The sequence below is a fragment of the Emys orbicularis genome, chromosome 2, assembly GCF_028017835.1.
Source record: "Emys orbicularis isolate rEmyOrb1 chromosome 2, rEmyOrb1.hap1, whole genome shotgun sequence".
Taxonomy (NCBI): Eukaryota; Metazoa; Chordata; order Testudines; family Emydidae; genus Emys; species Emys orbicularis.
In genome coordinates this window covers 204,312,630-204,335,597 of record NC_088684.1, presented here as the reverse complement: position 1 = coordinate 204,335,597, position 22,968 = coordinate 204,312,630, and the positions used below count along the sequence as shown (strand labels likewise).

The 22,968-nt window shown below is 42.8% G+C and overlaps 1 protein-coding gene across 1 annotated transcript in view; it reads right to left on the bottom strand.

Moving 5' to 3' along the window:
- Nucleotides 1-22,968, bottom strand: part of ELMO1 (engulfment and cell motility 1) — a 476,091-nt gene that overhangs the window by 315,951 nt on the left and 137,172 nt on the right. Inside the window, exon 6 of the mRNA XM_065398227.1 lies at nucleotides 10,328-10,497. Within this exon, the coding sequence (XP_065254299.1) occupies nucleotides 10,328-10,497 (170 nt within the window). The remainder of the gene's footprint in view (nucleotides 1-10,327; nucleotides 10,498-22,968) is intronic.

The following is a 22,968-nucleotide window of genomic DNA, read 5'->3' as shown; positions in this document are numbered from 1 at the left end:
TGTAACCTATGGATTAAAAAATAAATAAAGTTAAGTCAAATTTATGTCATAAGGGGTATTAGTTGGGTCAGGATTGGGACCATGGTCATCTGCTACTTTGCCTCTTCTTCTGATGAATGCTAACATCCTAACTGCTTTCAACCAAACACTATCCAATTCCATGCAGTAATATTTGGAACTTCAGTAAGGGGAGCTTTGATGATATACGCAGCAATAATGCAGGATTACCTCTCCTTCTTCTACATCCTAATTTGGAAGCGTATGCTTCCTCTACATAAACAGTATGCTGTACGTTCTACACATACTGCATCAGTGTGTTGATTGTCATATACCATTTTTATATTATATCATCTCACAAGTCCAACATATAAAACATGATATTTACATAACATTCATGTACAACTTTTCTTCTATGCGGATTCCCCATTTCAGTCACTCAGGTAAGTGGCTTTGGGGGAAGAGTAAAAATCGAGTGCCTTCTTGAGATAGCTCACGCTCTGACCCAAGCAGGGCACCGCAGGAGAAATACCTTGAGACACTTATATTAAAGAGTTACATCCTAGAGCAGTGGTTCCCACACAGTTGGTCCTGACCCACTGGTTGGCCATGGGAAGGGTTTAGGTAGGTCATGTGTCCCAGTGGCACTCCCATCCACCTGCACTCTTACTTCCCCTGGGCAGTCACATAGAGAGTGGGATCCAGGCAGCAGCAGTGCAAAGGAAGTGCCTCCAGATCCCACTCTCACGTCCCTTGGGCAGCAGCAACCCAGAGGAAGCAGCAGGAGCCAGCAAATGGACAGTCAGCAAGGAGTACGGCCTGGCTGCAGGGAAAGAGTGGCTGGCTGGGACTGCAGGAGGGGGCAGGGCTGGGGAAGCGAGAGCCGGGGGGCTGGGGATGAGGAAGCGAGGGGTGGGAAAGGGAGAGGGGGAATCAGGGGCAACAGTCAGTCCCCAAAAAAAGACAAAATGCAGTTGGTGTGTCACCTGAGTAAAAAGTTTGTGAATTACTGTTCTAGAGGAAGCATGGTCTTGTAGCTAAGGCACTGCATTTGGACTCTGATACCAACTTTACAGACTTCCTCTGTGACTTGGGGCAAGGGACATAAAGTTCCCTGAGCATCACTTCTCCATTTATAAGATCTCTCTAGATACTCATACGGCTCTCATCAGTATCCGAGCACCTTCCAACTGTTTAAAAACAACAAGTGTCTCTCTTGATTTTCTTCCTTCTGGTCCTTCCTGAAATATAGGGGGTTTGTTTGTGTGTTTGGGGGACGGGTGTTAAGCAATGTGTTTTGCATTTAGTTCTGAAAGTGGTGAGGAGTCATTCTCATCTGTTGAGGGAGTGAGTGCCATCACTGAGATGCTGTATCTGTTAAAGTTCTCTCCCCAACGTGATTCCACCTACTGCTCGCCAGTTTCATCGTTCTAGTGGAATGTATCTCTGGTGGCAACTTGTAGTTATGGAGGGTGGGGTGGCCTAATGTGGAGGAGTCAGAAAGAAGATTCTGGATTATTATATCAAAGGTGTCATCCATGTGGATGTTGGAAGTCTACCATAATAATTAGTTTTGTGAACTTCATCACCATGTCAGACAGCATCTCTATCAATTCCTCTGGGAAGGCTTTCGTGTTTCAGTGTTTGTAGAGAAGTCTGAATTTGGAATTCCTAACAATCTGTGGGTACACCTAGCTACCATTACCAGGGGAAATGGAGTTCCTGCGGTGATGGAAAACTCTTCTGTCGGTGTAGGAAGAATCTACACTATGGCACTACTATGACATAGCTATGGCATCATAGTGTAGGATTCCTGTTTGAGAGAAATCCTGCTTTTCAGCCTGGATGGGAAGAGAATGGCTACTGCACTCAGAAGTTTGTCCTCCCTAGATATGGCCCTGTTGTGGACAGAGGATCCTGGAGAGTTGAGGTAAGCCAACACTGTCAGTCAGCCAGGTTTCTGTAACGACTCACTTGATCTGGTCTGCATCACTGATAAAGTCACATATGGCAAAGATCTTATTGATCAGGAAGGGGATGAGGTCCTGATATTTGTCTTTTCTGGGAATGTGCTGTTTGCTGCTTGCACTGGAATGGATGGGAATAATACTGTCTTCATACCTCACAGGAGGGTTGTGAGGGTAAATTAATTAATGTTTGTGAAGGACTCATAGACAGATAAATCTGTCTATCTATCTATCATACCAGTTTCTATAAAGGAAAAAACTCAAAGTGAATGCCAACATAATGTAAAAGAGCGAATAATGAAAGGTTACTGGTTTAGACATTCTGCTACCACAATATGTTCAGTGTTTGGCCTCGAAGGAACTTTGTGATAAATTTCTGGCTGAATCCCAAAAAAACAGCAGTTCCATTTGGAATTCCCCAACCCACACAAATTTAATTCTTGCTGAAAGTGCATTGTAATATATGCCAAGAGTAGCTTCCAGCTGAGACAAACTTAGCACAGCTCCTACTGGGTCAACTGCCTTTTGGCTCACGTGGTAAGATTGCTGCCTATGAATCAAAAAAAGAGTCCTAGCCTGAGGGCTTTTCTACACTTGAAACACTGCAGCTGTGGCGCTGTACCGCTTCAGTGTAGACCTACCTACACCAACGGGAGAGGTTCTCCTACTGGCTCTGTCTACACAGGGGGTTAGGTCAGTTGTTGGGGGGGTGGATTTTTCACACCCCTGAACAACACAGCTGGGTTGACCTAACTCTTTAGTGTAGATCAGGCCTCAGCGGAGGTAATCTACAAGACACACAAATGCTTCATCTACGCTAAGGAGTTTTTGTGAAAATTTCACACCATGGGTAATGCCAGTGCAGCTCTATTGGTGTTAGCAATATCAAGAGGGCTAAAACAGACACATCTCCTGTGGCTGACAGGGCTTGTACACACTACCACTTATGTCAGTACAATTTATGTCGCTCAGGGGTGTGAATAAGCCACCCCCCGAGCGATGTAAGTTACACCAACCTAATCACTGGTGTGGAACAATGCCATGTCGGCAGGAGAACTTCTCCAGCCAACATTGCTAGCACCTCTTGCAGAGGTGGTTTTATTGTGCCAACGGGGGACCTCTCCCGTCGGCATAGAGCATCTTCACCAGACATGCTACAGCAGCGCAGCTGCTTCTAGTGTACACTAGCCTTCAGTGTTTTTAAACACCATATGTCTAAACATGCTCACCTCAGAGTAGGTTTAAACAACACTGGGTTAATCACACCAGGCAGGGGACACAGGCCTAGGAGCTTCATCTACAGTATGGCTCCAACTTTGTAGAAAGCCAATGTTAGGGCAAATGGACATTTTTCACAAATGTTCCCTCATGTAGGCAATAGAGCAAGTACAGCTACTGGACAGATGAAGGATCCGCTAAACCAAATGTAGTCTCTAGATGGATTTTCAGGCATCACATTAGGATATCTGCATTTTGGACATCAGACACCATTTAAAATCAAGGGGATAATTAACTGCATTTCAGAAATGTTTCTCGCTCTGGCAACGCTTACCATTTTTTTAAACATATGGTAAGATGTTTTTAGTGGCCACAACATCCCAGTTCCCGGAAAAAGCCTTCACCACATACAAAACAAATGATATTCAAGAAACCTATGCAACATGAAATACTGTTGCCTAGCAGCCCCAAAACCAATGAAAAATATTTCAGTAAGTGGGGGGGAGGGTCGTTTGTACCAATTCCTGTTTAATATCATACTCAGAATTTGATTACACTCTGATCAGGAGGTCAAACTAAGTAATAATTTGATGTTTGAAAAAAAAAATTACTACTATAACAGCAGCACTTCCACTCTCATAAAAGCCAAACATCTTCAGACGCCAACCAGCCATGCCTGTGGAAAATTGCAAATCCTGTGATTTTAAACTGGTCTCATCATTTTCCTCAAATTTTAAGTTTCATGCTAAGAAACAGCCTATTTTTCATTGTGAGGAGTGTTCAGAAATTTAAAGCCACTGCACTGTTTCCCTTTTCACCCTGTTTTACAGAAATCTGTCTCTTGCCAAAACAAAAAACAAAACAAAAAAAAGAGCAAAAGTACAAAGTGTCTACCTTCTTCCCCCCCCCCCCCAAAAGGCGTGAATATCAACACTTAGCTAGGGCCATTTAAATGCTAATGTTTTTAAGTATGGGCAAGGTAAGAAAAACAACACTGAAGTCTATCCTGGGATCTACATGGCTACAGCTACACTGCAGACAATCACACTGAAGTAAAGACATTTAATTAGAAAAGCACGATTTTCAGTGATCTTCCGCCCCTTTTTTCAGGATGTGCTCTTTGCTGACTCAGTCTTTAAAGTGGGCTTTTCCTGTTGCATACAATGCCTAGGTTGGAAAGACACCAGGAAATAAAAAGGAAAAATTCCAAGCATGAAGCAACCTGGGAAGAAAAAAACAATCCAGACAAAAACACTTTCCTGGTTTGTAGCAATTGTAGATGGAAAATGGGCACCTGGCTCTTTTTATTTTTCTTTTCTTCCACTACTACATCCCTATCATCGGGTGGGGGGGGGGGAGGGACGGGACGGGGGGGGCTGGATATTGTGGTTTCCTTTGTGAGCATAATGGACCAGCAGTGTAGAAAGCACTTTTTTCCCCAGTGTTGTCAAACAACATAATCAAATCATAATTCCGTCTTGCGGTTTAGATGGGATTGAACCATGTGTTACCAAATCATGCTCTCACTTGGACTTTGCAGGGCTTTAAGGATTAAAACAAGATTTGGTGCCATTTATATTGCAAGATGTGTTTTAACTGTGTTTGGAGATTCCTATGTTGAAAGTGTGTCATCTGACAGATTTTATAAAGAATGTAAGACTTTTACTTGCTGCTTTGGCTCAGGTGTATTTTGTGGCACATTGTGAATGATCATTCACCAAAGAGGGTAAGAACAGGAAAAATTCCATACTGATAATTTTTATAGTTTTCCACTGGCCTTGTACATAATACCATGTGAAAAGTGAGCTAAGAGGTATAATTTAGCACGGTCTTCCTAAACTAGGTCTTGAACAATATGATCTGTTTAATTTGTGCTTAATGGATGCATGATTGTCACATAGCTGCCAATGCTGTAGCTGCATGAAGAGTATGTCTGACTTGCTCGTTGGAAGATTTCTTTCTCTTTAAAAAAAAAATAACATGAATAACAATTTAGAAATCAATTCAGATTAATCTGGTCTGGCTGCATTTGTGATTTCCAACAGGAAAAAGGCATAATTCCTCTAATGCAGAAATTGAAGCAACTTTCCTCTTCTTCCCTCCCACAAACCAATTACGTCCCTATTCATGCAGGCCAGGTCTACATTACAAAGTCTTGCTGGCATAGCTATGTCAGTCAGGGGTGTGATCTCTGACCAGCATAGCTGTGTTGGCAAGAGCCTCTAGTGCAGATGCAGTGATATCATAATAAAAGGTTTTGCTGATAGAGCTTATTTCACTCGGGGGGTGCTGGCTGGAATAAGCTATAGTAGCAAAAGCACGAATAAGCCACAGTGTAAGCCACATCCACACTAGGAGCTCTTTGCCAGTATAATAAGCCAGTATAGCTACACTAGCAAAGCGCTGCTAGAGTAGACCTGGCCCTAGATGCAACAATAAATTAAACTTAGTTGCTGTCATCCTTATCCTATCACCCAGCTATGTTGTGAGCATGTTCCCTGGCATAGTCATTTTTATTATGTACAACTCAGAAACACTCCCTGTTCTCAGTGGCAATGGAAAATGCTTTAGAACTATGCTGTTAACACAGTTGTTTCTAGCACAAAGGCAGGGTTGCCAACAGCAAGCATGCAAAAATCATGCATCTGGCCCCCCAAATCATGAGATTTATTTTAAAATCTCATGATTTTAAAGCCATAGTAAAAGCCGGGTTCTTTTTATTTGCCTTCTGACTTTTCAGCCTTTAGTATTCATGTTTTCAAAAGAGCTAAAAACTTTTTTTTTTAAATATGAAAGCTGATTCCAGGAGCTGGGGCTTTAAGAAAAAACACTAAATATCATGAGATTTATTATAAAGCAGGAGAGCTGGCAACACCAATGCTATTTGCTAAAATACTGATTCTGGGCTAGATTATGGGATATAGTAGCCCAGGGAGGGGGAAGGAGGGTTTGTGGGTGGGAGACCACATCCCAGAAGGTGCAGCAAGGAGACGGTGCCTGGCTGAGGCACAATCTCTTTCAGACAATTTTGCTTCTGTTTCCTCGAGTATAGGGGTGCACATTTTGCACCAGCTATTAGGGCAGCTCAGAGCCAGGCGGGGGCAGGAAATTGTTGCATGTCTTGCTTAGGGTGACCAGATGTCCCGATTTTATAGGGACAGTCCTGATTTTTGGGTCTTTTTCTTATATAGGCTCCTATTACTCCTCACCCCCATCCCAATTTTTCACATTTGCTGTCCAGTCACCCTAGTCTTGCTTCCTCCCTTCCCTCTTTTCAGTGTCCTTTTGCCTGAGGGCGAACAGGAACAAGTAGTCTCTTGACCCTATATGTCAATTCCTGTGCATCAGGATCAGGAAATCTACCTGCACATCCCTCTGTGGCCAAGCACAACCTGGGTTTCTTGTGCAAGATAATATAGTAATAAAACCTACTAAGAAATGCTATGTACTAGATAGAAACAGCTCATTTTAAAAAAAACCAATAACTTTCTCTAGCATATGAAGAGTCTGAAGTCACTTCTTGTTTATGCATGTGTGCAGTCCTTTTTGTGTATATAGACCAAAGTCCTAGAGATGACTCGACACCAGGAAGCCTAGCGTTGGTAATCAGCATTTACTTGTTGTGGGGGGTATGAAGTACCCATTTTTACAGTCCATCTGCATCTTAAAAGCAAATACAAGAACGCTTTCCAATTTCTTGATTTTGTTTGGTAAAAATAAACAACGTGCAGCATACTCAGAAAGCCTGAAAGAGAAGCAAGCTGAGCATTCTTACTGGAGCATAAGCACTTTGCCAGCTGCATCAATCAATCTGAGTGAGATGGACACAAGCGGTTTCTAGACTTGCTACCACTCCACAGCTACTGTAAAAAATATTGGTATTAACCAGATACACTTGCAGCTTCATTAGGGCCCTGTCCACACTAAGATCAGACCGCTGCTAGCTACAATATTTTAATCTCAGCACACACAGCTCCTACGGCCCTTTTATTCCAAATGGTGTAGTGGTCAGAGAGGAGATCTTGACAGAATTGTGGTAATTATACAGTATGAAATTAAAAAAAAAAATAGAGGAAGTTACAGAACTCTCCTGAATGTTTACTATCCAGTCTCCATTCACCAGAGTATGTAGCAAAATGGTCATTTTAATTTTCTTGAACCAATGCACTGTATACATGCAGTGTAAGTAACATGTTGGGATGTAAGTGGGAGACACTGATAACTCCTGTCAATGATTTTTATTTTAATTACACCAGATTAGCAAGACATGTACGGCTACCTGGAAAATCCAGGGGTATCCTAGTCAGTAAAACATGGAATCAGAACTATCACTGAAGTAATGGAATGAAGGACAAACAAGCCAGGTATAAATGGTGCAGGACTCCTCATTGGCAAAAGTGGCATGAACTCCAGAGCTTCACTGTGCCTGTCTGCTGAAGGTTAACAAGGGTTTTTTCTTCACCACAGATGGGCTTGTCTACACTGGCAATTCACAGCGCTGCAACTTTCTCGCTCAGGGGTGTGAAAAAACACCCCCATGAGAGCAGCAAGTTTCAGCATTGTAAGGCGACAGTGTAGACAATGCACCAGCGGTGGGAGCCACGCTCCCAGTGCTGGTAGCTATGCCCCTCGTTGAGGTGCGTTTTTTTAGAGCTCTCCCAGCGCTCTGCCTCGACCACACAAGCCACGTTAAAGCACTGCCGCGGCAGCGCTTTAACGTTGCCAGTGTAGACTAGCCCAAAGTTAGCTCAAGGTATAACTTGAGCATTGCCTCTAACTTGAGTCTCATCCACACACAAAACACTTTAACTCTAGTATGGTGGTGCTTTAAACTAGAGCTGGCTGATCCATCAGGGGATATAGTCTAAAGCTCAAGTTAGCACAACTCATCAGCTGCTAGCACAACTACGCTATAGCGTGGATGCAAGTGAGCTTTACTTCAGCAACCCCAGTCCTCTAGTGCCTTCCCATAATTCCCCCAGACAAGGTCTCCCACAATTCACTGGGAACGTATTCCTAGAAGTCTTAGTGCCACACGTGAGTGAGTGCTGCACTAGCATGGACATGGGACCTCAAGTGTGATTTTGCAGTGAGGCTGCTCTCACTCAAGCTAGGCTAACTCAAGAACATGTAACTCAAGTTAACTGTGCAGTGAAGACTGATCATCAGACTCACAATGAAGATCAAGACGGTCAAGATTAAAGCAGAACAGGAGAGCGCAAGAGAGACCAGGAGAAAGAGTGCATGTGTGTGTTAGGTTCAGACTTTGCCCTTTCCATTTTCACCAAAACTCTAAATTAAGGTTTTCTATTCTTGTGGCTATTAGGCATGATCTTACCAAGGATTTACTGTATAAAATGACACAGTATAAAACTTGAACAAGATGCACTGTGCAGTGCAGATGTCTTTGCTCCACAATTACTCTCACCTAACCAAACTTTAAAAACAAAATCAGACTGCAATCACTCCAGTCACCACTGCAAATTGCAGAGGCTCCGATGAGCTAAACAAGGAGGAAGAATACAGTGAGCAGTTATAGGTCAACAACATGTGAATCCATTGGAAACTCTTTGGTCCTGATTCTCTGCTCAGGCACACCAGTTTTAGGGTTTGCCTACACTGGGTATTTTTGCACCAGTGTACCTGCATTGATAGAGCTACCCTGCTGCAAACCTCTAGTGTAGACATGATGCACCAGTAAAAGAGTGGCTTAGTGCAGCTTATCCGTTTGAAAGCCCTGTCAATGCAAGCCACTTTTTATATCGGTGTAGTAGATCTACACAAATGCCCAGCCTTCACACAGAGACAAGGTGGATGAGGTAATATCTTTAATTGGGCCAACTTGTGAGAGAGACAAGCTTTCAAGATTACACAGAGCTCCGTGTAAGCTTGAAAGCTTGTCTCTCTCACCAACAGAACTTGGTCCAATAAAAGATATTACCTCACCCACCTTTTCTCTCTAATATCCTGCGACAGCACAGCTGCAATAACATCGCATGCAGCCTGCATATACACACACTTGAGCTTATTTAACTAAGAGTATGTGAGGACACACTTAAATCAATTTAAACCTGGCTTATATTGATTTAGCTTAATTTGGTCACTAACCAACAAAAGCTGAAGCAATATTAGCCAATTTAACAAAAAATTATTGAAAAGTTATTTTAATTAAACCAGTACAGCTTCTGTGTATAGATCAGCCTAGGGTTTGTTCTACTGTATGTACAGCAGTGTGTAAATCTCTAGTATAGACAAGTCCTTATGCCAGTGTAAAACTGTTGTGAGGGAGTACAGAATCAAACCCTTTGTATCACTAGCTGGATTGCAAGCAGTAATCTAAAATATCCACGCAGGTGCCCTTCACGGTATCTGATAGAGTGACAGCAAAACACTCTCTGTAAACAGCACCTTTCACCCAAGGATCTCAAAAGCCCGTTGCAAATAGAAACTATTAAAGCACTACTTAACAGTGTGATGCACCAACTGGTGGGGGGTCTATTTTGAACAAACTTCAAATAACTGCCTCAATCCTATGCCCATGAAGTCAATAACAGAACTCTCAGTTACTTTACTGGAACAGGATAAGGCCACTTCACACCGGTAAAAATGGCTGACATTTTCCAAAAGAGTGTAAGGGAGTCAGGTGCCTAACACCTATTGACCTGTAAAAATCTTTGAAAATCCCATCAAAAATGAAACTAAAATTAAAGACATAAAATTAAAACAAAAGGAAGTGGATTTTTTTTACATTGTATCAAAAAATATAAATTTAAAAAACAGTTATCAATTGTCACTATTTAACAGGAACCTTAGGACCAAAAGTTTAACAAATGAAGCTTGTTATTTCTGGGCAATGAAGACCATGTTGATTCCTGGGCTTTGTGGCACAGAAGTGACTTGTGACTTCCTACGATTTCCTTTTCCCTCTGGAAAAACAACACATTTTACAAGGTTTCATGTGATTGCACAGATATTGTTTTAGTAGCAGAGGACTGTTCAAATACTGCTTTTCATTTTCTTATGTTCGTTTAGTTTTAGGAAGTGAGGAGTGTTTACTAATATTTCAAGCTAAAATAGTGTGTCTGAGAGAGAGTGAGACACAAAACTGGTGGAAACAAATGTTACAGTTCAAGCAAAATACTTACTCTGTGCCACTTTCAACCATCTGCGTTAGGAGAGAGATACCATCTAGATTTATAAATTCCTGGGCAAACGTAACATCCCGGGAGTAACTGGCTAAGTCTTTCAGTGCTTCTAACTTGGCATCCATACTAGAAGATTGGATCCTCTCGTGGAGCTGCTGTGCATTTTGAGCCTCACCAGAGACAAAAGAGAAAAAAAAAACATTAAAAAAAACTCCTCGAACTCTTAGTTATAAATGTATTGTGTACATGATGTACTGGGGCTCCTAATTTCTCCGAACGGAACGGATTATTATTTGTATTGCTCTAGTACCCAAGAGCCCAGTCTTGGACCAGTATCCCTTTGTGCTGAGCACTGTAAAGAAACAAACAAACACTGAACAAAAAAAAAAAAAAGACAGTCCATGGCCCAAAAAGGTTATGTACCCTTAATATGAAGTGTGACCCAAACAATTAAAACTACCCCAAAAAGCAAAGTACATAAATGTAGTTTCTTTATAATTAGGACAATGGCAGTTCTTTTCAATCTACATTTACTTCATTCAACACACTCTTCCATCACCCTTAAACAAAAATATATTATCCTACTCCAGATCCTATGCAGAGCACACATGGTACTACTGATTTCTGTTTCCTCCGCTCCTTTCCCTACCTTTTTTCTTTTGCTTTTTCTCAGTTTTATATCCATGGTATTTGTATTTCCAAAGAACATGGGAATGATTTCCTCCTAAACTATATGACGTTATCACACATACATCATCTTATATCACTTAATTGAATCACATATTAAAAATATCCTGCCCATCAATGTTTACCTCACTGATGAGAAATAATGTGAAATCTGACAGGAACAGAAAAAATAAAGAGCTAAAGGGATTTTTTTAAATTAAATTGTCCAGAAGCCACGTAAATCTGTTTTGCATAGTTAAGCAATTACTTTAAAATACATTCATCTCACATTTTCAGTCAATGATCCCAGAATAACAATTACCTGGATACAATGTCCAAAAGCTTCAGCTAACAGCTAACCAATCTTTCTGCTATTGATAGAACCTTCCCTGCTATACTCAGATGCTTGTAAAATTCAATTTCCTACAACACACTTATGTGCATTGACTGAAGCGTGAATCTGAAGCAGTAGCCCATTAGGAAACTGAATTAGTGGTAAGGCCTGGCACAGTCACTCTCTTTGATATTATATTTGCACTAGGGAAAGCTGAATTTGTTCTGTCTGACAATTTCTTTGCTATATAATAATTATTCTACACCTGCAAGGACAATGGCTTTTCAGTAGGTGCTGTGAGTATCCAGGATTGAATGTATAAGTGAATATTTTTGAACAGGAGAGATCGGAAATAATAAAAACCAATATGTACTTTATATATAACCTTCTATTCATCGATTTCAGAATGCTTGATAAACATTAATAAATTAAACCTCCCAACATCCCCGCCCCCCCAGGAGGTAAGGAAGGATAATTTTCCTCCATTTTACAGATGAGTAAATTAAGGCACACAGAGGTTAAGTGACAGGTTCCAGAGTGGTAGCCGTGTTAGTCTGTATCAGCAAAAACAATGAGGAGTCTTTGTGACACCTTAGAGGCTAACAAATTTATCTGGGCATAAGCTTTCGTGGGCTAAAACCCACTTCATCAGATGCATGGAGTGGCTAAATCGACCCTCAGTGGATCGATTGCCACAGCATTGATCCACGGTAAGTGTAGACACACCCTTAGATACAGCGCACAGGGGTGTGCAAAACTCACACCCTGGGTACTGCAATTATGCCAACCTAAACCCTTGGCACAGACTGGCTAAGCTGGCAGAAGCATTCTTCCATTGACCTAGCTACCGTTGCTTGGGGAAGTGGAGTTACTACAGTGATGAAAATACCCCTGCCGTCGCTGTAATATGCATATACAGTACAGAGTTACAGCGGCACGGGTATGCCACAGTAACTCCCATAATGTAGATAAGCCCTCAGTCTCCACGACTGTTACATCTGGGAAGGATGACTAGCTGCCAGCATGGAAGTTTTGCAAAACATTAATATTTCTCAGAACAAATGTAACTTCTATGAGTTGTTACCCACTCTAGAATGGACATTTTGGAGGGTCTTCAAAAGTACTACGTCAGCTCAGCTGAACTCACTTTGAAAATGGTTTCAAGGACATCATTAAGCATGTTACTGAAACAAACCACCCTCAAAATCTATTTAGAAGACCTTCACTACTGCTGCGTGAAGAGGGTCACAAACTAGGATGTTAGGGTCCGTCTACATAGATATAACCAACAAATTTGACAAGGACCATTAAAGGCAGTTACAAGACAGGATGGTTGGTTGTGTGAATGGGGCTAGATGTTGTCATAACTGTGCTTTAGTAAGAGTTGAGATCTAGTCTAATAGTCCATCTACACTGCAAAACTACTATGTTGGGGGATCACATGGTAACTTCATAATGTCCTGACCATGTTTTTTTATGACAGTTTGGTCTTACCTGTGTGGATAGGACCAAAAACAAACAGTTACAGAAATTTGCTGCAGCCTTGTAAAGGCCAAGTTTTGTCACTGACTACAGAGCGGCCAAGATTTCACCCACGGCTGTAACAGTTCTATAACATGGTTGCAATATAGTTTGGTCCTTTCTACACAGGCTAGCCAAACCATGATGTAACCTAGCTAGGATATAATAGTAGTTAAACTCAGTTTTGTCTGTGTAGATGGGAACTTACTCATGTCCTCAACTACATTTGTCTTCACCAATGTTAATGCTACACCAGCAGTAGTGCAACAGCAAAAGATTTCCTGAAAAATGAATGTGGACAAGGCTTAATAGGCCAAAGGTCAAAGTTTCTAGGCAGTGGCGCCTACGGTATGTAAAGCAACCCCCTGGACGTCTGTGCATCCAGAAACCTGCATCCTTTCTGCCATCAGAAGAGAGAAGAACTGGTACAGGCAGATCAGATCTTGATTAGAGAATAAAGAAATATTTTTCTTAGCAAAAATATTGGTAATTGTCTCATGTGGCAAACGTAATGTTGGCTATTGACATTACATGCCACATGGATGAAAATATTGCTGCACTGAACAACACGCAGTCCTCAAAAATCTCCTAGTTCTTGTTGCCATAGTGCTCATATGTGCTGTTACAGAATGCACAGTCTTGCTGAACAATGCATTAAAATGACACCCAGATGATGCATGCTGAGTGGTTACCAGGGTGTTCTTTTAATGATTTATAATTCATCAGTGGATGGACAGTAGAGAGCATTGCTAATGAACAGTAAAGCTGGCTGCCACATGTCTGTTCTTATTAAAATATGATCCAGGTAGGAATAAAAAATAAAACCCTTTTGAGAAATATGATGAGGGGAATTAACCAGAACACTGCTGTTCCAATAAAGTAAGGGTTGTATTAAAAGCTCTCCAGTTTTGAAGAGGAGGAAGCGGAGGAGGAGAACAGGAAGCTTGTAAAATGCACTCTGTCAAAGCTGGAGTATTTCAAAAGGTCTTCAAGAAGCCTAAAATATCTGTCTAGTCTTGTTGAAAGGACAGCCAGGATAGGCTGCACTGTCTGAACTACAGTGCTTAAAAGCAGAGACAGCTTGACAGGACTGTCAGTTATAAAATAAAAAAGAAATGATCTAAGTCCAAGATGGGAATTTGCATAGAAAACCCATCAACCCTTTGGAGATTAGAAACTCCTACAAAGGGTTCCACTGACTGCTACAGATAAACAGCCACTGTACACTGCCTAAGTATTCCTTCTGGCAGAGGAGAATACTTCACACCCTGTATCTTTAAACTTTGCAAACAATTAACACACAAACTTAGGCCCTGTCTACACTGGCAAGTTTCTGCAGGGCCGCCCGGGGGCGGGGGGGGGGGGCGCAAGTGGGGCAATTTGACCCAGGCCCCGGGCCCCACAGGGGCCCCCATGAGAGCTTTTCGGGGCCCCTGGAGCGGGGTCCTTCACTTGCTCCGGGGACCCCGGAAAACTCTCGTGGGGCCCGGGCCCCCGGAGCTTCTTCCGCTCCGGGTCTTCGGCAGCAATTCGGTGGCCCGCCGAAGTGCCCTGAAGACCCACGGCAGGAGGTCCTTCCCCCCGGGACCCGCCGAATCCTCTGGGTGGCCCTGAGTTTCTGCGCAGTACAACAGCTTTCTGCGGTGTAACTCCCGAGGTGCACACACTGCCAAGCCCCTTAGTGTGCAGAAACGGCGTAGTTGCAGCGCTGTAAAAAATCCACCCCGACGAGAGGCGTACAGCTTTCTGCGCTGGGGGTATAGCGCTGTGGTGCCAGTGTAGATACCGTGGTCGATTATAGCACTGTGATTGGCATCCGGGAGGTGTCCCACAATGCCTGTTCTTGCCTCTCTGGTCATCAGTTTGAACTCTATGGCCCTGTCCTCAGGTGACCAATCGTCATCCCCACCCCGTAAATTCCTTTGGAATTTTGAAAGTCTCCTTCCTGTTTGCTCGGTGATGCGTGCAGTGGTCTCAGCACATCTTTCCAGGTGGGCATGCCTGCTCCACGCACCAGGCGATCCTCCGCTTGGAGCAATGCTGAGCTGCTGGACCTTATCGGCATTTGGGGAAAGGAGGCTGTCCAGTCCCAGCTGCGCTCCAGCCGTAGGAATTATGATACCTACGGACAGATTTCACGATGCATGACAGAAAGGGGCCATGACCGGGACATACTGCAGTGCAGGGTCAAAGTGAAGGAGCTGCAGAACGCCTACCACAAGGCGCAGGAGGCAAACCACTGCTCCGGTGTTGCGCCCACTAGCTGCCAGTTCTACAAAGAGCTGGACGCAATACTCAGTGGTGACCCCCACCTCCACTGCAAAGACCACTGTGGATACTCTCGCGTGCCAGTCGAGAGTGGACCGAGCCAGGAGGAGGAAATCTTGGACGAGGAAGTGAAGGGGGACCCAGAGGCAGAGGATGAGTACCCTGGAGGAGCCTAGCCAGTCACAGCTGTCGGAGCTTGGTGAAGCGCAAACAGGAGAGGAGGCCCCTGGTAAGTAGATTTGATTTTGTGAATCACTGAAGCGAGTTGTTGGGGGCAGAAGAGTTGCAGAAAGCAGCCTTGTCTCTGTATGATGCATGTACCACCACATGCCTAGTTTGAGCGGTGGAACAGGCTGTTGATGGACTCCCTCACTTCACGGGAATCTGCTTCAGAGATCTCCAGGAAACTCTAGTAGAGATACTGGGCCATCCACTGCCGCGGGTTCTTTGGCAGAGCTGTTTTGTTTCTTGTCCCACTAATGGTAACTTTCCCGCGCCAGTGTGCCGTCATGGTTGGGGGTGGGAAGGGGGGAAACCATTGTTGCACACAGGCGAGCCACATAGGGCCATGGCGGAAGGCACAGTCTTGGAGAAGACCCTCCCTTGACTCCCTGCTCACCCTCAGCAGCAAGACCCTCCTCCATCTTCCCACAATTCTTAGTGGCAGAAGAGGAAGAATTCCTCTGTGGGATAGCTGCCCAGAGTGCACCGCTCCGAATACCATTGCAATTGCCGCAAGTGTGAACACGCTATTGCGCAGGCAGCTGACAGTGTGAACACACAACAGCAGTTTCCCTTCAGCACTCTCTGAGTGGCGCTGTAACTGCCAGTGATGTAACTCTGCCAGTGTAGACATACCCTTAAGGAAGAGGAAGAGCGTCAGCCTGGGAAGGAGGTTGCAGAAATTCTGAATCCAGACATTCTCAAACATTAATGCACTCTGGGTGAAATCCTGACCCTACCGGCTTCGATAGCAAAACTCTCATTGATTAAGCTCTTCAGGGCAGGTACTCTTTATGTTCTTTACAATGCTTGGCACAATGGGGTCCTGGTCCACGACTGGGACTTCTAGACACTAAAGTAATACAAATAATAATAATGGCAAAACTCCCATTGACTTCAATAGGGCCAGGATTTTATTCTTCATCTTTTACAACAAACTTAAGAAACATATCATGAAATACAAGGTAGTGTACATATTTCAGCTTGCTATGCAGATAAATTAATCACATCATTCCCATTGGTGTAAACAAAATCAGAATGTCTAATCCCCCTAGAATAACAATGTGTACAGACCATTACGAATTAATCTAGAGTATTTTACACCAATCAAAGCAAGGAAATTCAGTGTTTAGGCTGCAACTTCATCCATAACACAACCCCATCATACTCCAGAAAACAGTGGATGATTGGACATGCTATATAATCTGCATTATATGCAAACTAAGTCCAACAAACCACGTAAAACCAATTGGCATTCTACTTCTACTAAGCAATGTAATTCAATTGAAGGCTGCATGGGCAAATGGTTACGATTTTTATAATAATACTTAGCAATTAGAACTTATATATGCAAAGCCCTGTACAAACATAATCCACAAAAGAGCTCTGTGAAGTATGTTAGGATCAGTGATAGTCATTTAAAGAAAACAAACCTGTGAGAAGAGAAGATACCAGTCCAAAGCTACAAAGTCAGTCAGTGGGAAAAGTATTATAGATGTAGTGCATAGGCACGGAAAAAAATATTTAAAAAGAAGTTTGTGCGCATTCAGTAGCTACCTATTAAAATTTTAGAAAAGCACACAATCCAAGGGTTTGGTTTTAGGTTTTTTGGTTGTACTTACTATTTATAACATCACCTTGGAAACTTGAAAAATGAAACTTATCCTAAAAATAGCTTCTCCCTTCATCACATGCAGAAAAACACGCCAAAGTAGCTCATTATTTACTATTACAGGGTTATATAGGACTGCTGATTAGGTTTTTTTAAATATTTAATTCATAATTAAAAGATACCAATGATTACAAACTTGGGCTCTAATGAGTAGCCCCAATAAAGTTAAGTTTAGTGTTTGCAAGATCAGGGCCTCAGGGTCTGATCCCCAGCCCTTTCCTCATTGACAACGTTGGGCCTATATGTGTATGATAATATGGTCTAGACACCCCAAGGGGAAAACAGGTGGTCTGAACTCTAAAGAATATGCAGCTGGATCAAGTGGTTGTATACCATGTTATTGTGTATAAACATATATCAAGTAATGTCATTTATGAAAACTTGCGATGTTCTGACCTTGATGGTCACCAGGAGATGGATACACAGTTTACGCTTATAAACATATGCATGTACATATGTGTAGAACATTTTAATTGTAATCATGGTGCAACTACGGCTCCACTTCACACTAGCCAGGGGAAGCAATCAGGCACGAAGGGGCACCTCCCAGGCTAACTGTTTACATGAAAATAACTCCAAGCACTTAGCATTGTACAACCAAGGGAAAGGCAATGATGGACCATTAAAGTTAATGGAAAGACACAGAAACTGAAAAGAAAACCCCAGTCTTGGGCCTTGGCTACACTTGCGAGTTACAGCACAATAAAGGAGCCCCGGGCGCACTAGCTCACTCCCCATCCACACTGGCAAGGCACGTAGAGCGCTCTGACTCCGCGGCTACAGTGCTGCTGGTACTGCACCTTGACGAGTGGAATAAAGTTTGCTGCGCCGCGGCACCAGTGTGAACAAGGTGTTGCGTTACTGCGCTGTGATCAGACTCTGGAAACGTCCCATAATCCCCTTAAGTCAAGTGGCCACTCTTGTTATTGTTGTGTAATCGGCTGCAGAAATGCGGAAATGCCGTTTGAAAGCTCCATTTTGGAGAAGCCGGCTGCTTATCAGCTCCGAGGAAAAAGCAAACATTTACTGTTTGCTCTGAGTGAGAGAGAGAGAGGCGGGTGGGGGAGGGGGGGAGAGGAGGTCTGAACTTACAAGACAGCATGCTGACACACTCTCAGCACCCCAAAAACCCACTCTCTCTACCCCCACATACACACAACACACTCGCTGTCACACTCCACCCCCCCCATTTGAAAAGCACGTTGCAGTCACTTGCATGCTGGGATAGCTGCCCATAATGCACCGCTCCCAATGCCGCTGCAAGTGCCGCAAATGTGGCCACGCCAGTGTGCTTGAAGCTGTCAGTGTGGACAGACTGCAACGCTTTCCCTACTGCGCTCTACGAAGGTGGGTTTAACTCACGGCACTCTACATCTGCAAGTGTAGCCAAGCCCTTGGAAAACTAAGGAAAGAGGCAGTTTCCCCCCTCTGTATCCATAGTCCCAGAGAAAGAAAAAAAATGGCAAACCCTGTTAAAAGAGAAGGGGTTTATTATGTGAGAAGGCTACCCAGAAACAGAGGGCCAGCAGCTAAGCAGGGTATTGTCCATGAAACACTAGATACCACTACGACAGAGGGCACACTGGAAAACTATTAAGAGGCAATGGGTAACTTGTATTAGAGAAGGGAATTTAGCTTATATAGAAGTGTGAAGACTGAGATTGCGTCTTTATGGTTACAGTCTGTGTAACTTGTGTTTGCTTTTTGACTTTTTGTTTAGTTTTACTCCAAGCAGGTCTCTGTTGTGCAGTCTTGGTGGAGTGTGCAGCCCCAAGTGGACTGATAACTGGGGGCAAGCTTCACTCCTTTAGGGTGATGAACCAGAAGGGAAAAGTCCGAGTGTCTGGTAGTTAAGAATTTAAGGGAAAGATTTGGGAAGACTCAGGACCAGAAGAGCTATGGAGTAACTAGGTGGGTGGAAGCCATGGGGAGACCTTTATGTCTGTAGGCTGGCTACCCATGTCAGAGCTCTGAGCCATAGTTGCACAGCATTAAGGCACCCAAAGTTACAGGGCAGGTGATGGTCTGGGTGAACTCCAAAACATCACAACATGATTTTCGAAGACATTCATGACAAAAATGTGTTTGTCTTTGTAGAAATGTTCACAGAAAAGGACAATTATTGTAAGTACTTGTGGGCACATGTATTTTCACAATGATACTTGTGCAAACATGTATTTGCATGAGTATTCATGCTGGAAATGTTAATGCAGGCATCCTGAAAGCTATTTGCGGGTTCAGGAGTCATCCAGTCAGGTAGCCAAAAAAACAACCTCATGTGACAAAGGTGGCTAAACCCACATCACAAATAGCACATTATTAAAAGCTAGTACACGGATCAATAATTATGGTACAGTTCACAAGCAAACCATATGTTTGTATAAGCCATTAGTTGAATCATTTTGAACAAGATAATACACAGATGTCCAATGCTGTTTGTGAATAATTAATTAACTGATACAGGGACTAATCACTTAATTTGTGTGCTGCTAATATTTTACCTACCTCTAGTAAAGAACAGTCACTAGAATAAGGGTTTGCAGGATCTGGTGTATAAAATATACGCATGAATGTTCACAAACAGTAGCAGATGCCATTCTGCTTACTGCATGGGAGGACAGACAACTCTGCTTTAGGAATATTTTCACACTATACAATGATTATAACTAAGTTATCCATCTACACACCCATCACTAGAACAAAAAAATCCCAGAATGGGCAATCCCAGACAAACTGACGTTTCACTCTCATATAAATCCATATAAAAAGATACATGCTGGATAAGATACATAAGTTAATTCCATAGAAACGTAACTGGGCACAGGGGGGAAATGTGTCATGTAAAATGACAAAAATACTATATAGTGCATACCGAGATAGTGAGGAAGATAATAGGAGAGTCAAGATAAATAGGAAAGATAGAAAGATGAGAGCCAAGATAATATGACAGAAATTCAATCTATGCTCAAGTAACCTAGGAGACCGAGTGTGTGAGTGTTTCAAAGAGGCGGCAAGGGGAAGCATTGTTTAGGGAAAAAACAGTCCTCAGAGAATCACATGAGACATGAACTTTGCAAACAGATCTGAAGAAACAAAGAGACAGGTCAAATTCCCAACAGGTCTGACAATTCACATTCACAAAGTTCCAACTCAGTGAAATTGCAAATAGGCAAGTCATAAATCTCTAAAGGAGACGGTTTATAAGGGATTTAGCAATGTGCCAGTAATTACTGCATTGCAAAAGTGATGCTATAATGATTTAGAGAAAAGAAGCCAAAGTCTAAAAAAGAACAAGTAATCTAAATCTGTGATAATTAAAAGAAAAAACACTGTACTTGTACTTAGGGTTTCAGATTTAATTTAGAAAAAAAAAAAAACCACCCTCACTGTCCCATTTTCAAGTGTTTCTGGCTGTAGGGGATAAAAATCAGAAACTCACACCTGGAAGTGAAAGCATTGTGTAAGGGTGGGCATTTGCCCATGGAAATGGAGGTTACTTACCTGTAACTTCGAGATGTGTGATCCGTATCTGTATTCCACACATGGATACGCATGAGCACCATGAGCCTGAGTCCAGAATTTCTTTCAAGCAATGTCCATTGGTCTACACACGTTATAGCTTTCTTCATGCTCCCAACTGACAGCATAAAGGATGGTGCTGGCCAACATCTCTCCAGTTTCCCATTCTTACTGCAGTGTACCCAATCCACAGCAGAGGGGACAGAGGGTGGGTAGTGGAAGACAGATAGGGACCACACATCTCAAAGAACTTCCAGTTACAGATAAGTTGTGATGTGTATTCCGGATGTAAGAAATTAACAAGGAGTAGTCAAACTGGGGGTGGGTTCAGTGAAACAGAAGTGATAGCTGAAGGTAGCACTGCTGTCCCCACAGCCGTATCCACAGTTGAGACTGTACCATGATATAATGTCTCATGAAGGTATGCAAAGAGCTCCATGTAGCTGCCCTACATATTCTAGTCTGAGTATGTCTCTCAGAGATGCAGCTGAAGTAGCTTCCCCCCCTGGTGGAATGAGCCTTTATCCTTTTAGGGATGGTTGGGAGGATGCCAGCTAGTTGGTAACAAAAGGTGATGCAACCCAAGATCCATTTAGAAAATCTCTGCGCAAATATATATTGACCTCTTGATCATTCTGCTATGGAAACAAATAGTTTAGGTGTCTTCTAACCTCCTTTGTTCTTTGCAGATAAAAGGCCAAAGCCCTCTGGAAGTCCAGAGAATGCAGTCTTCTTTCTTCTTCCAAGGCATGTGGTTTAGGAAAAAAATACAAGTAATTGGATGACCTGACTCATAGGATATACAAAAACTACCTTGGATATGAATCTGGCATGGAGGTGTAGTGAGACCTTTTCTTTATAGAAGGTGGGCCAACCATATGTACTCCCAGTTCACTGACTCTTCTTGCCGATGTTATAGCTATCAGAAAGGCCACCTCCATGAACAGACGTGTCATAGAGCATGTAGTCAGCGACTCAAAGGGAGTCTTAGTGAAAGATGATAGAACAAAATTGAGATCCCACTGAGATACAAACTTCACCACTGGTGGAAAGGTTCTGAGAATGCCCTTCAAAAATATAATTGTGACAGGGTGTTTCAAGATCGTACAGTTATCCACTGGAGGATGGAAAGTGCTGACTGCTGCTAAATGAACCTGCGGGGAACTGAACGCAAGATCCAAAGACTTATGGGTAAGTAGATACTCTAAGATATCAGGGATTCCAGCGGAGTCCAGAGATAAATTGTGTTGATGAGCCCAAGTGGAAAAACACTTCCATTTAGCTGAGTAACAGCTTCTTGGCCAGTTCACAGTGCCCCAAGGTCAAACATATTTAATGAATGTTCTCTTAAATAGGGGCTTCTTAAACGTTTTCATGGAATGACCACATCCTAAATTCAGTCTTGTGGACTTGCATCTCACCCTGCCTATCCACTATTAAATGGCTGACTTCCCTTTCCATTTACAATAGCATGCCATTCTGGTGACAGCTAATAATTCCATAACGGTAAAGCAAGTTTATGAAAGCATTAGTGTATTTTTAGCTGTATGTAGCATAAGGGTTTTGTCCATTCTGCAGAATTACACAGCTTACAATTTGCTTTACACAGTGTCTCATCCACATGTTCTGTTGTTCTCAGCTGGAAACAAGGAGGAAGGACAGATATGTGGCTAGCCAGTTTCCCGGGGCAAACAACATGGGCTCAGTGGGTCCCGAGCCCACAGACTGGAAACCTCTGCTCTATCTATCTTCGGTACTTATTATTGTAGTACCTAGAGAACAAAGATTTTCTTCTAGCATGCGTACATGGAAAGCACCATTAATCTGTAAATTTTGAAGACTACAAAAATGCCATTCATTAGCAACACCCCAATCCTTTAAAAAGGTCCCCCAAACCACAGCCACAGTTTTAAAAAAATGTAAACATTTGACTATAAAACACTGGAATTGGGTTAAAAAAAAAGTGAATGCTGGAAACTAGAAGGTACCGTGGCTCCAACATGGAGTTGATGGCATGGGTACTTTTTGAGGAATTATGCAGGCAGTTTGTGTGCTACTCTTTGCTGACACATCAACACAGATTTTGCTTGGTTTTATGGGATTACAATTTTAGGCAACAGGGATGTCAGGTCCCCCTTTTCAGTGGGATCGATGTGGATTGGTGCTTGATTCCCCGAAAACCACAGAGATTTGGAGGTGTTGAGGAAGTCCCCACCTCGCCTCTTCCTGAGGCATCCCAGGAAAGGGGGTTAGATTTACAGGGAAGCCTGAGCCATCTATGAGACCAGGTAGCTTCCTATGTATTAGGTTGTCCTGGGTTGCAGGCCATGATACAGCTTGGAAGTAATCCAGGCTCTGAGAGGGCCTTGCTCTTAAACTGTTGTTAAGCTTTGGGAATGTGATACTCTGGAATTGAGCATGAAAAAAAGAAGACATGTG